General features: G+C 37.3%; 1 protein-coding gene across 1 annotated transcript in view; it reads right to left on the reverse strand.

Annotated features, from left to right (window-relative positions):
- The window catches only part of DNAH14 (dynein axonemal heavy chain 14), a 507,005-nt gene that overhangs the window by 20,574 nt on the left and 470,625 nt on the right, over positions 1-15,806 (reverse strand). Inside the window, exons 75-78 of the mRNA XM_025393377.1 lie at positions 14,025-14,127; positions 10,907-11,134; positions 3,620-3,809; positions 1,061-1,241 (exon numbers count right to left, since the gene is read on the reverse strand). Coding sequence (XP_025249162.1) covers positions 1,061-1,241; positions 3,620-3,809; positions 10,907-11,134; positions 14,025-14,127 — 702 coding nt within the window. The remainder of the gene's footprint in view (positions 1-1,060; positions 1,242-3,619; positions 3,810-10,906; positions 11,135-14,024; positions 14,128-15,806) is intronic.

Below are 15,806 nucleotides of genomic sequence, written 5' to 3' on the forward strand. Positions count from 1 at the left end.
CTGCTTTGGTACCAGTTTACAGAACACTAGAGGTCACATGGCTCCTTACTTTGTCATCATACTGTTTTGACTTTAAAGTTAATTTTCTCCATAGAATTCAATCCAGGTGGCTTCAAATAATTCAAAAGGTCAAAAGGTGTCAAAAATCAAACTTACCTTCAGAAGGCAAAGATTTGCTACCACTAAGGAAATTACATTGAATATGATAGATTTTTGAATTAAGTCCCACAGACAAGTCTCTAATAAGCAAAGGCAGCAAGATTGGGATAATTATAGCCTCTCAAAGTGACCAAAGGGACATTAACAAACATATCTAGTATGTTTATGAAAAGCATTTCCTTATAATATGTTGATATCGTAAATATTTGTAATGTTTAAGAGAATTGGGCCTTGTAATACCTTGTGTTAGACTGGGGTCAGTCTTGTGACCCCGATTAAAAGAGATAATTGAGAAACTGATTTATGATTTTAGGTTGAAATCTCATTAGATTGATATATAATATTAGGGAATAAGAGAATTTAAGATTCACCACATTTATTTGATTATTAGATTTATAAAAGTTACTCAAAGATTTGAGAAGGTCTGGCAGACAAATTGAAGTACATTAACTTTATAATGAATATTAATATATTTGAAAATGTTTGATTAAGTTTATAAATGGGAGCAAACATTCAAATATCTTTTAAAAGTGTTAAAATTTGTTAGACGTACAAATTGAAAAATTAGAACTTAAATACATAAGGAACTAACTGAAGTATAATTTAGTTTCTTTACCATGTAGACTATACTTTTCTACATATCTCTTCAAATGAATTTTTTTTTTTGAGACAGGGTCTCAGCCTCCCAAGTTCTGGGACTACAGGTGCTCACCACTACACTTGGCTAATTTTTGTATTATTTGTAGAGACGGGGTTTCACCATGTTGCTCAGGCTGGTCTGGAACTCCTGAGCTCAAGCAATCTTTCCCCCTCAGCCTCCCAAGGTGCTGGGATATAGGCGTGAACCGCCAGACCCAGCCTGATAATTTTTGACCAACAGTTTTTCTTAGCGAGTTCTTACCTGATCCTGAGGTTGGCAGTGGTAGTTTTTGGTTGCATGGCAATCAGATTTTCAATAAACTCTTCACCTTGGGTCTCCCAGCAGCTCCTGATGGCCTCTGGGTGTATTCCTAAGACCTCGGGAGGGTCGTCATCAGGTAAGGACTGGATAATGTGTATGTAGTCCTTTATGCTTGCAGATCCTGGAACTGGCTGACATATCTGAAAATTTAACCATTTTGTTAGCTTTTTTCTTCAATCCTGCTACTTCTGAACACTTTGTTAGTTTTTGCCAGAATAAGATATCTACTTTCAGTAATGCTTGAAGGCAATATTTTCCCATGAAATTTTATACCGAAGGCTTTTTTATTGCATGTTGTATATTCTAGACACTGTAGAAAGCAACATCTGGGACTACTGTATTGTAATGTGCATATGATATGCATGTATAACTTTCTTGTTGGGAAAAGAGAGAAAGAAAAAAAAAACACTTTAAAGGTGAGGGTGATTCTGACCACCCATAGATAATGAATGCAATTAAGGCTTGAACAAATCATTTTACTTTAGTAAAACCTATAGAAGGAATGTGAGAATGATCTTAAGAATAACTGATCACTGACCAAGAAGAGAAATGCATTGTTCATATAGTCAGGAAAGTGGGTAATGGTGGCTTTCTTGATATCATTAAGTAAAATGTTGAAGAATTAATAAAGGTCAGAGGGAAAAATCAAATAACAGTCACTGATAAAAAAAATTACCTGCAGAAGAAGCAAGATTATGGCAAAAAACAGGAATAGTTGGCAAGCTGAAACTGTCATAAAATTCCCAGTGTTTTAAAGCAACTGAACAGTTGAAATATAAATTTCAAAATACATTTCTGTCATGTGATATAATTCTGCCAATGCAATTGTATACTGTATGTTACAGTATACCTTATTCTCTTAGTGCATACTTAATGTAATAGTGTGTACGAAACCATGCACATTGTATTCTTTGGGCAATTTAAAGAACCCTAAACTTTTTTTTTTTTTTTTTTTTTTTGAGATGGAGTCTTACTCTATCACCCAGGCTGGAGTGCAGTGGCATGATCTCGGTTCACTTCAACCTCTGCTTCACAAATTCAAGTGATTCTCATGCCTCAGCCTCCCAAGTAGCTGGGATTACAGGCATGAGTCACCATGCCTGGCTAATTTTTGTATTTTTAGTATAGATGGGGTCTCACCATATTGGCCAGGCTGGTCTCGAACTCCTGACTTCAAGTGATCTACTCTCCTCGGCCTCCCAAAGTGCTAGGATTATAGGTATGAGCCACCACACTTGGCCAAAGAACCCTAAATTTAACTAAAATGTTATTTGAAACAGTTTTTTCTTCTTTTTTTTCAGACAGGATCTTGCTCTGTTGCCCAGGATGGAATGCAGTGGTGTGATCATGGCTCACTGCAATCTCCACCTCCCGGGTTCAGATGATTCTCAGGCCTCAGTCTCTTAAGTAGCTGGGACTACAGGTGCACACCATCACACCTGGCTAATTTTTGTATTTTTAGTAGAGATGAGGGTTTCACCATGTTGACCAGGCTGCTCTCGAACTCTTGGCTTCAAGTGGTCCACCTGCCTCAGCTTCCCAAAGTGCTGGGATTACAGGCATGAGCCACTGCATCCGGCCTTAAGACGTTTGTTTGTTTGTTTGTTTAGATGGAAATCTTAAAAAAAAAAAAGCTCTCATAGATTTTTCTTCCTTAGCAAATAGTGCATAAACGACATAATTTAATGCCTTCTTGTTGACTCAGGGTCATCAACATAGACCATTGCTATCCATTCTATAGATGCCTTACGAATGAATCTCCCTAAAATATTTTTACTATTTTCTTTATCTATCCATATCCTCAAGACCCCAGACAGACAACCTGGATATGACCTCTCTTTCTCTTGATTATACCAGCTCACAATGATCACCCACAGCTGTCGTCTTCCTTTTCATCTTCCATTCACCTCTCTTATCCAAATTCCCACCCATCAAAGTTTATGTCAAGTCCAACCCTCCACAGTCTAAGGTCAGAGGTCTGTAGGATTCTTTCCTCTGCTAGCAGCCACTCAACAGGCACACACAGTTGCTGGTGTCTAATATGGAGTTTTCTGCTCCACAAATGTGAAGGTTTGGATAGAGGATAAAAACTGAGGGGGAGAAGAGGGGATAAAGAACAAGAGATGTGGGATTTCTGTAAACTGACAACAGCATCTATTCCCTATGGTTATTTTGAGCATTAAATGAGAAACATATATCAAGTGACTGGCATGGAATCGTTGATTTATAAATGTTAGCTCTCTTGTGCTTTGTATCTTACACTTTGGGTTCTCAGAGGACATGAACTATTTTTAAATCATTCTTTTTGTTTACTGCCCTGCACAATGTTATATTTAATACAGTCATGGGTAAATTACTTTTATAATACTGAAAGCTAATAAAAACCTTTAAAAATGAACATCAAAATTCATTTAAATATGTATTTTAAATAATGCAACAATGTTTACTTTAAAATTATTGAGAAATGCAAGAAGATTAATTCTTTTCCTACCCCATCACTGGAGAAACTGAAGTCATCTTTCAGCACTTCAGGATTACAAAATTTGTAGAGCAGGGTCTTCAAGCATCGCTTGTCCCAATTATCAATTACCCGGCCACCGTAAATCACTTCTCCAATCAGGTAGCGCAGTGCTTGCCATGAAATACTGGGCTGTCCTCTCAGGGAATTTTCCAACACCTTAATGGCAACCTTTAGAAAACCCATGAGTCTTTATTATTTCGATATGTGTTTCCAGCTTACTCACTCTGACTTTTTAACATAAAATCAACTCTCAAACAGCTACATATATTTTCTTTTTAAAAAATTTATAGAAATAGGCTAGGCACAGTGGCTCACGCCTGTAATCCCAGCACTTTGGGAGGCCAAGGCAGGCGCATCATTTGAGGTCAGGAGTTTGAGACCAGCCTGACCAACATGGTGAAACCCCATCTCTACTAAAAATACAAAAATTAGCTGGGCGTGGTGGCGGGTGCCTGTAATCTTAGCTACTTGGGAGGCTGAGGCAGGAGAATAACTTGAACCCAGGACATAGGGGGTCACAGTCAGCTGAGATCATGCTACTGCACTCCAGCCTGGGTGACAGAGCGAGACTCCGTCTCAAAAGAAGAAGAAGAAGAAGAAGAAGAAGAAGAAGAAGAAAAAAAAATATATAGACAAATACTATATTTTATTATATATATTTCATTTGTCTTACTAGAATAGTTTATATTTACTAGAATAGAGTGTGTGTGTGTGTATATATATAAAAATATATATATATAGTAAAACACAAATATTGAGACATACACCTTTTTTTTTGAGACAGGGTCTCACTTTGTTGCCCAGGCTGGAGTACAGTGGCCTGATCTTGGCTCACTGCATCCTTGACCTCTCCAGCTAAAGCGAACCTCCCACCTCAGCTTTTTTCCTCAGCCTCCCTGCCTGGCTAATTTTTGTATTTTTTTGTAGAGAGGGGCTTTCGCCATGTTGCCCAGGCTGGTCTTGAACTCCTGGGCTCAAGTGATCCGTCTGCCTTGGCCTCCCAAAGTGCTGAGATTACAGGCGTGAGGCACGGGCCTGCGCTGGTACATTCACATTTATCCACTAGTTCTTTTTGGTTATTGTTGAATAGGCATTGAGCTATTTAATTGCTGTTATTTGTTTGAATAGGCAAAGCAGGCACGTGGTACCGAATTCAAAAAGCGCAAAAAGGTAAACAAGATAAAGTAAGATTTCTTCCACTCCCGACTTTAGCCGTCAGATCCTCTCCCTTGAGGGCACCATTGACAGAATTCTTGTGTATTCTTACAGAGACGTTCTATTTGCACATAGGTTGACTTCTTCTCTTCTCTCTCCGTCCTTCGCTTCCCCTCTCCCTTCTTTCTATCCTCCTTAGGCTCTTCAACTATTTCTCAACTCCGCCTCCCTTTCCTCTCCCCTTTCCTTCCTTCCCTCTGTCCCTCCTTTCCTTCCTCCCTTCCTTCCTCCCTTCCTTTTTCCCTTCCTCCCTCCCTTCCTCCCTCCCTTCCTCCCTTCTTTCTTTTCTTTCTTGACGGAGTCTCGCTCTGTCGCCCAGGCTGGAGTACAGTGGCGCGATCTCAGCTCACTGCAACCTCCACCTCCTGGGTTCAAGCGGTTCTCCTGCCTCAGCCTCCCGAGTAGCTGGGACTACAGGCGCCCGCCACCTCGCCCGGACGGGGTTTCGCCGTGTTAGCCAGGATGGTCTCGATCTCCTGAACTTGTGATCCGGCGGCCTTGGCCTCCCAAAGTGCTGGGATTACAGGCGTGAGCCACTGCGCCCGGCCCTCCTCTCCCCCTTTCTTTCTGTTTTCCTGTCTTTTCCCCGCCACAAATACTAGTTTAGCATACACACTGTGCTGCAATTGGACAATATATTTCGGTTATTAATGTTCAGTGGCTGTAACAATTCATATTTACACTAACAGTGTGTGAAGGAATTTCTTTGTCACTGTTCTCTCATCCCTGCCACTAACAGGAAATGTTGGTTTATTTAATTTTTGCCAGTCTCATGGGCGGTACATTTGCTGTTAGTTTAATTTGTATTTCACCTAGTACTGGTTATTTTGAGCATCTTGTCTTATGTCCGTTGGTCATTTAAATACAATTCTCTGTACACCGCCTATTTTTCCTTTGGCTTGTTTGTCTTTTTCTTGTTAATAGATAAGAGCTCTTTGTATATCACAGATATTAACTCTCTGTCAGTCATTTTCGTTATCCTAAATCTGGCGTTTGTCCATTAACTTTATTTTGCCACCATTTGCCATATAAAAGTTTTTTGTAATTAAATATGCCTATCTCTTCTTTTATGGTTCTGGGTTTTCAATTAGGGTTACTTGTTCCCAACTCCAAGATTGTATATGTAATCTCCTAGATTTATTTTGGTTATTTATATTGTTACACATTTAAATTTTATTCCATTCTGGAATTTATTTTTATATAGGATATAAGATAAAGGAACCAGTAATTTTCTTCCAACTGGATGGCCAGTCATGCCAGTATCATTTACTTTTTGAAAATTCCTTTTTCCTGAGTTGAAATATTGCCTGTGTCAAATGTTAAAATCTCATAAAAACTTAGATTTCTGCACTCTCAACTATGTCTCACCGATTTATTGTCTACTTCTCTGCCAAACAATCTTGATTTTAGTATAGTGGATTTTTACCATGTTTTCATATCTGGTGAAGGAAAACCCCTTCAGGATTTTTCTTTTTTGTACATTTCTAGCTTATTCTTCAGCATCTGTTCTTCCATATGAATTTTATTAATTCCAAAACTTCTCTAATAGGATTTTAATTGGAACTGCAGTATATTTGATTATTAATTTTGGAAGAATTGATAGTTAGGATATGGGAAGTCTTCCCATAAAGAACATTGATGCATTTATTTAGGGGAGGCAGGATTAAAAAATGAACTGTGGAATCAGACTTCCAGTTATTACCTATGTAACTTGGGCAGGTTTCTTAGGTGGCCTGTGCCTCTATATCCCTATCTGTAAAATGAGGATAATTAGTGTTCTTACCTCATAATGTTGTTGTGGGAATTAAATAATTCGGATAAAGCAATCCAAATATTTTAAGCTCTCAACAAATGTTATGCCTCTCTTTTCTCTTTAATTTATGCTATTCCTTATTTAGGACCCATACGTTTCATGTTAAATTTATTCCTCAGTATTTAAATATTTTCATCACTGCTGGGAAAGTAACGTTTTGCCTACTTCCATTCCTGGGTGTTTATTACCAGGGAGGCTTTATTGATCTTTACATCTTTACATTTTTATCCAGTTACTTTACAAAATTCTCTAATTACTAGATTTTGTTTTACTAGTATCTTAGGTTTTCTAGATGTACAATTATATAATCAATAAAAAGATAGTTTTTTCTCTTTTTACAATGTTAATATGAATTATTATAATTTTCTTATCTCTGCATTTACTAGAAATTCTAAGACACTGTTGAATTACAGTGGTAATAATGGGCATCCTTATCTAATTCTTGATTTTATTTGAAACAATTTCAGTGTTTGACTATGTGGAACATGTGGACATTGTTGTTTTTAGGTAGTCTTTTTCATATTTAAGTGGTTTCTTTTAATCCTCTTACTTTAGGTTTTTACTAGAAATGGCTCCAAAATTCATAACAAATGCCTCTTCTACATCTACTGAGATGATCATATAAATTAGGATTACAAATTTCCAGTTACTGGGTCATTCTTGCATTAGTGGAATAAAACCAACTTGGTTACAGTGTATTACTCTTTTGTTTCATTGCTGAAATCAACTTATGTTTTATGTAGAATCTTTACATCTCATGTCCTGAGTGAAATTAATCTACAGTTCTTATGCATATTATTAATATCTTTATCAGGCATTCATATTAACATTATGTTGCTTCATAAAATAAACTGGGGAGATTGTGATCTTTTACTAAGGTCTAGAATATATAATATTAATACTATCTATTTCTTAACGTTCAGAGTGAATTAAGCTGTAAAACCATCTCATTCTAGTGTCATTTGCAATGTCTTTTGTGGCAATTGGTCTAACCAAAATTTCAGTTTCTCTTTGAGTCAATTTTGATAATTCGTATTTTCTAGGAAATCATTAGCTTCATCTAGATTTTCAAATTTTATGTCTTATCAAAATCCAATTTTTTATAGCTGTAAGATTTAAAAAATGTATGAAAAGAATTTTAAAAATCCAATTTCAAAATTTATAAAGAATTTCTTTATTAGCTTTTATTTTCTTTTGTTTTCTAATTTCTTAAGATGGATATTTATTTCCCGTATGTTTTCTTTAATAGTGGAGACATTTAAGGCCAAACATTTTTTTTTCCTAACTACAGCTTTTGTTCTGTCATGTGATTTTTGGTCTGAAGTAGTCTCATTTCCACTGTGTTTGAGATATTTGTGATTCTATTTATTTTTAATTTTTGAGACAGGGTGTCGCTCTGTCACCCAGGCTGAAGTGCAGTGGCCCAAACACGGCTTACTGCAGCCTCAACCTCCTGGGCTCAAGTGGTCCTCCTGCCTCAGCCTCCCAAGTGCCTGGGAGTACAGGCGTGCCACCTGGCTTTTTTTTTTTTTTTTCCAGACAGGGCTTTCTATGTTGCACAGCCTGTGATTGCCCCTGTTTTTGTTTGTTTGTTTGTTTTTTGTTTTTGAGACAGAATTTCATTCTGTCGCCCAGGCTGGAGTGCAGTGCTGCGATCTCAGCTCACCGCAACCTCTACCTCCTGGGTTCAAGCAATTCTCCTGCCTCCTGAGTAGCTGGGATTACAGGCATGTGCCACCATGCCTGGCTAATTTTTATTTTTAGTAGAGATGGGGTTACTCTATGTTGGTCAGGCTGGTTTCGAACTCCCGACCTTAGGTGATCCAACCGCCTCGGCCTCCCAAAGCTCTCGGATTACAGGCATGAGCCACTGCGCGGGTTTCATCATGTTGACCAGGCTGGTCTTGAACTCCTGACCTCAGGTGATCCACCCACCTTACCCTCCCAAAGTGCTGAGATTACAGCTGTGAGCCACCGAGCCTGGCTGATTTCTCTTTTAATATCCTATTTGATAAAAGGTTATCTGGAGTTATGTTTCTTAATATCTAAGTTGTTAAGATTTTTAGGGGTCAAATTTTTATTATATTAAATTGTGTTCAGATAATGTGGCCCATAAAATCATTAAAAGTTTTTCTTCGTGGCCATGCTCATGATTGAGTTGTGTAACAGTTCCTTGGATATCTGAAAAAATATGTACTCTTTATTAGAGGGATGCTAGTCTCTTGATCCATCTGTTAATCAAATTTATTGACTGCATTATTCTATTCTTTGTCTTATTTTTGTTTATTAGAGCTGTACAATCCTGATCGTGGTTTTTTGAAATTTCCCACAATAATTGCATATACATATATACATATATATGTACATGTATACCTGGGTATATATATGTATGTGTATACATATATGCTACAATATGCTGTTGTCTGAAGAATATAGCACTCTCAGTCATTACATTCTGACTGATATTAATATTGCCATTTCTGCTTTCTTCTGTTATTTTCTTGATAGTTTCAAAATTTCTTCATTAATTTCACTTTTTCTTATAAATTGCATATTCCTGGGTTTTGTTTTGTAACCCGATTTAATAGTCTTGCCTTTTATTGAGAGAATGCAGTCCATTTACACTCAATATAATGACTGATAACATTCCTTCCATATTGCTTTATGTTATTATTTTGCTTTGATTTTTCTCTCCCTTTTATTTTGATATCTTGATCAAATTGTTATTTATTTTCCTTTTTTTTCTTTGTTAATTTAGACATTATACTGTTTCTATTAAAGGTGACTTTTCTTTTCTTTGAATTCATTTTCTTATTTAAATAAAAATATCAATTATTTACAGTAGACACCAACATGTCTAATATATGGTTCAAATATTTCCCCCTAATATATTATTTGCCTTTTGATTGAGCTTTGAATAAGGCCTTGACAGAAGGGTGCTTGAGCTTATACTTTTAAATCAATATCCCAAATGCAGTGTTTTATGTTGTATTCCTGGTTAGGTACAGAAGTATTATGTCTGACAGGCAGTTGAACTTGCAGTAAATATGAAAGCCTCTTTTCAAAACTGAAAAAAGCCTAATAGAAACATATAGAAGACAAAGAAGGCTACCCATCTAGAGTGGGTTTAGGTTATAAATATCCAGAGGCAGAATCAAGATTTTCCTCAGAAAGTTTTTTTTTTTTTAAATTGCTGTCATATGTATAAATGAATGGGTAATCAAGGGTGTAATGTTGTACGCTGGAAGCACAATTGCAAGAAAGTTAACCTGGGAAAAATTTAAGCAGATGCTACCACGTGTTTATTTTAGCAATAAAGAAATCACCCTGCAATAAACAACAAACAGAAGGTTCTATATAGAGAATAGTAAAGAAAGACAATTGAGCTAAAATTTTTCCCCAAACAATGGGTCAATGGAATCCCTCTTGCTTTAAATGAGTAAGTCATACTAACAAACAAACATTTTTTATAGTAAATTATGTCTGTCAGGCACTCTTCTATGTGCCTGACATGTCTAATATATGGTTCAAATGTTCCCCCCTAATATATTATTTGCCTTTTGATTGAGCTTTGTATTTCCATTAACAAGTTTGCCTATAATTATATAATGATCCTCTGGAGTCAGTACTGACATTTGGTCTCCCCCAGTTTGCTTTCTTTGGCCAAGGAAACTAAGACTCTGAGAGGTTAGTTTGCCCAATAGATTACATACTTGTACAGCTGTAAGTTGTGGAGCTGCAATTTAATTCAGAAAAACTGGCATCAAAGACCGTGTTTCTTTTTTTTATTTTTTGAGGTGGAGTCTCGCTCTGTCGCCCAGGCTGGAGTGCAGTGGCGCGATCTCGGCTCACTGCAAGCTCCGCCTCCCAGGTTCAGGCCATTCTCCTGCCTCAGCCTCCCGAGTAGCTGGGACTACAGGTGCCCGCCACCACATCCAGCTAATTTTTTGTATTTTTAGTAGAGACGGGGTTTCACCATGTTAGCCAGGATGGTCTCCATCTCCTGACCTCGTGACCCGCCCGCCTTGGCCTCCCAAAGTGCTGGGATTACAGGCGTGAGTCACCGCGCCCGGCCCACAGACCATGTTTCTAAACGTTAGCCCTTATTGCCTAGTTATAGAGTTCATTTTCTTACCACCATGTAAAACACTTAGTATTTGTGTAGGCACATAGTAGGCTCTCAATTTGTATCTTATTGTTATTTATTTGTTGTTTGTTTTGAAGAGACTACACTTACCCCCAAGTCTGAAGAATTAAATTTGTAAGCAATATTCCAGCCCAATATTCCATAACTTTTTCTTTCGTTGATCACAGCATTGAAAAAACATAGGCTAAATAAAAGTTTTTTCCACCATTGTCCACAGTCAGGATTTTCAAATATCTCTTCTGTTACCTCTCCACTCCCAGTACATCCAAATGTCTGAAGTAAATTACTTTTCAATCCCTGGGGAGATTCCATGGCAATCTTGAAAACAGATGTGAGTAAAATGGCATGTGAGGACAGATGCAGGCACTGGTCTATAGGGCACTTGTCTTTCGACAACACTGGTAAAAGAACTGGGCAAGAATGTAACTATTTTCAAGACTCACTGGCAAATCCAAAATCTCGTGTTATTCTTTTGCCATGTAAAAACGTCTCTAAAAGGATTGTCCCAGATTTTCTATTGCTCCAATTCGTATTTTGAAATGGGAAGTATAATGTTGTGATTAAAAGCACTCTTATTTGCTCAGAGCATAGGGCTTGGGATTTTAGGAACTTTGAAAATGAAGAGTTATGGGAGCCTAAACTTATGTGTCAATGGCAGTTATGAGGCTGTAACAGGACGCAGGCTGCATGGCCTATGCAAGGCAGCAGATACAGGGGGTCCCAAATCATGGGAAACAACACGAACTGAATCAACAGCAGCATCAGCACTAACTGAACCATCAGGAGAACAATTAACTGGGTATGTTACTAATTTCTTTGGTTGCACTGAAAGTCCATTTGGTTGACTTCTTAACTAGAATAATGGAAATGATGCGAGACTGAGGGTGAGGTGGGGAGGGAATCAATTGGAGGGCTTTTTTGAGTATGTGGCTGTTAAGTCTGAAATTGTGAAGGGTCTGAAATGTTACCCTCCTTGCACAGTTTATATATAAACACACACATACACACATAAGTTGTATGGATATCTATATATGATATATAAATGTATGTATATATGGCATAGAGCTGTGTGTGTGTGTGTGTGTGTGTGTGTGTGTGTGTGTGAACATGAGATTTCTGGATCAGGGATCAGATTCCCATGTCCTGTGTGTGCATAGTGGGATTTGTACCATAAGAGGGGGACTCAAATTATGAAACTTGGAGCTTACAGAATGGCTGGCAAAGCAGCCTTTCCTCTTCTCAGAGATAGAGAAAGAGAAACAAGACTTTTGCTTTGGAATGTAAACAAATCTTCTCCGGGAAAGAGGAGGTCTCTAGGTTTTTATAACCCCTGGAGTGTAAGCAAATGGCTCTCTTTTATCACCCTGAGAAGGTAAGTGGCTCCAGGAGGCAGAAGACAAGCTTCTCTGACTCTGTCACCCTTAGAATGAGAGCAAATGGCTCTGTGCACAGTAGAGGAGATATACTCTATTTTCCAAGGCATGTCTGCCTTTCAAACATCCTTTAATTCAGGTTGCCAGCAATTGTTGCTTAGAAAGCCCTAATTGTGCAGAAATGAGAAAATATTTATAGAGCACTGTTTCCCGATTGCTATGATTGATTCTTTAAAGAACTCATTCTCATATATCTAAAAGTAGGTGTCTGTCCACTCCCTTAAGGAACTATATCTGAAGGGGAAAGTGAGTGGAAGGAGGGCAGAGAGAGAGAGAGAGAGAGAACGAGAGTTAGTTTTGATTTTTAGTGACAGCATACTATTTTATCACACAAATGCATCATAATTTATTTGGCCTTTTCCTAGAAGTGGACTATGATTAAATTGTATGAAATTTATAAACACTATCTATATACTGTGAAATTACCTTCCTTTCTGGATTAATATCTCCCAGATATTACCTTGTCAGCATTATGTGAGAGTAGTTATTTCATCATATCCTTAAAAACACTAACTATATCATAGTTATAATCTTAGCCAATTTAATGCAATTTTTGATTTGTATTTTTCTGATACCTAGGGGCTGAACTTTTATTTTTAAAATATGTTTATTGACCTTTTGTGTCCTTTGCCCATTTTGTATGGAATGTTAATGTTTTTCTGACTTATTTGTAGGTGCTCTTTTAATGTATCAAGAAAATTATCATCTCGTATAAATAACGGCATATGAAAAACTCCCATAAAGTTTTATGTATGCACTAATTATAGCCACATTTGAAATGCTGATGGAGACTTAAAGTGGAAGTGGAGCGATGGACTACTTGGGATGAAATATTCCCTGAAGCGCTATCTCTGTTCCTCTCTGACACCCTTCATTCCCCTACCTCCACCCCCCAATCCCCCTCTCCTGACCAAAGATACAAGGCTGTCTGAGAGCTTGGTCTGCTGGTCTCTGGGAGATAAGTGGAATCTTTCGAGTCTCAGACTAAGAGCTGTGGGTTTCTCCAGTCCCTGTTCTGTCTGCCCCAGGAGCTGGGTTGTTGGGAAGTGGTTCAGTACTGTCAGTTTGGGTAGGTACATACAGGAGATGGGCAGAGCTGGGAAGCAATGTGGCAGGAAGTTTCTTAGGCTGCATTGGGGCTCTATCTGGAAAGTGCCTCATCCACCGGACTTTCTCCATGCCTACCCACTTCTGTGAAAGCTGGTAGTGTGCACGTGCCCGGGAGTCTGGGTATCCCCTTCTGCCTATGCCATCAGTCAGTTTTCTCTGCTATTAGGACTCCGCCTGTTGGTCAACGGGACCCTGGTCTAACAGAAATGACTTTCTTACTATTTATTCAACCTCAATAGTGGATATGAGAAGTCCCAGATAATCTTTAATAAGGACTTTTTAGTAAACAGTTTTAGTCTGCTTTCTGTCAGACCCTTTCTAGAGAATTAATGATAATATGGTTAAGGAGGGCAGAAATAAGAAATGCTAGAGAAGTGAAGGGAAGGAAGGCAACACAAATTGTAAATTTCGCTTTATAGTAATTGGAGGTCTAACATCCTTGTCTGAGAAAATAACATACAAATTGTGAATTCCTTGCAAGTAGGAATCTACTTTAGTGTTCTTCCTGATCCCCAGTATGGGACTGAGCACAAAGCAGAAATTTAGCATTTCAGAATTTATCATAATTAGCTCTCTCTTTTAAACTCAGAGTTCTGAATGTAAGATAACTTACATTCAAACAGGGCTCCTCAGTCAATATTAAATCTGTTATACTTTGTTCTTACCTTTAAACCCTTTTTAAGAATAGGAATTGGAAAAGAACTGTATGATTTTGAGCTTAACCATAGCCGAAACTCAGGGTCTATTGTCATGTCTGGACTATTAAAGCTGCAAAATAAAAAATTATAAATATTTAATGTGAAAAATGTAAACCAACATGTTTTTAGAATCATAGCATTTCATTGTTTGAAGTGGCCTTATGAATCATTTTAATACCGAAGATCTTACTATATTACCAAAAGAGTTTCCATGTTGTGCAAGAATTTGCACACGACTCATCAGTTAACATTTTAAAAGAGTAGCTTTCTTTCCCCTAAGTACAAAAAGTGATCATATACTCATTGCCAAAAATCTGGAAACAATTACAAATTAAGAACACAATGAAGAGTTCCACTGATCTAATTTGGGACAACTGAATGTCAAAATAAATGATGATGGTAACCAATTATAATCCTTGAATAAAATAGAAATCCATGAGGCCATACTGATATAAATAAACAAAGGGAAGAGAAAGAAAAGCTCTTCCTGTATAGGATAACATCATTAAATAAATTTAGAAGAAGTTGTGGAGTTAGTAAGCTACCTTTTGGTAAACAATATAGTAGTAATTCAGTCAAAAATTATCAATGAACTTTAGAAACCAGTAGGTGAAAGTTTAATGTATGTATATGGTCTGAAAGTTCCCACAAGTGGCAGAAACCACTTTAACCAAGTGACCAAAGTTAATATCACCACTAATGAGACAGATTGATATCACAGGCCTCTTGATATGATGTACCAAGAATGATGTAACATTACTTCTGTGATACTACTACAATACTGCATGGCCTTAATCTAACCATAAGAAAATATCAGCTAAATCCCAACTGAGGGACACTTTACAAAATACAGTCAGCTCTCTATATCCATGGGTTCCACATCCATGGATTCAACCAGACTCACATTGAAAATATTCAGGAAAAAAAATTTCAGAAAATGTTAAGGTATTGCTGACCTGTACCATGTAGTTAGGTCTACAATGTCTGCATCTGTACTGAAACTATACAGACTTTTTTTCCTTGTCATTATTTCCTGAACAATACAGATTAATAACTATTTATACAGCATTTACTGTGTATTAGGTACTATAAGTAATCTAGACATGATTTAAATTATACAGCAGGATGTGTGTAGATTATAGGCAAATACTACATCATTTGATATAAGGGACTCGAATATCCAAGAATCCCAGTATCCACAGGGGGTCCTGAAACCAATTCCCTGTGGATAGTCAGTGACCACTATAACTAGCTTGTACTTGTACTTTTCAAAAACATCACAGTTATGAAAGACAAAGGCAGACTGAGGAACTATTATAGATTAAAGGAGATTTAGGGTACGGTGGCACGCACCCATAGTTCCAGCTACCTGGGTGGTTAGGGCAAGGGGATCACTCGAGCCCAGGAATTCAAGTTCAGCTGGGGCAACATAGCGAGACCTCACCTCTAAATAAACAGACAAACAAACAAATAAAATACTTATTAGGAGACTTAAGAGACATGAAAACTTAATACAATGAGAAATCATGAATTGAAATTTTGACCAAAACTTATATTCTATTTTGCAATAAAAGATATTATTGGGACAATAAACATGAGTAAATAATGAACAATGCACACTGAACTATTTAGAGGTCAAGTGGCAACATGTCTGCAATTTACTTCCAAATGATTCAGAAAAACATTACATATATATATGAGAGAAATGATAGGGTAAATTTTAAGAATTTGGAAATAGAGATGAAGGGT

The sequence above is a fragment of the Theropithecus gelada genome, chromosome 1 (assembly GCF_003255815.1).
Source record: "Theropithecus gelada isolate Dixy chromosome 1, Tgel_1.0, whole genome shotgun sequence".
In the NCBI taxonomy this organism is placed as follows: Eukaryota; Metazoa; Chordata; class Mammalia; order Primates; family Cercopithecidae; genus Theropithecus; species Theropithecus gelada.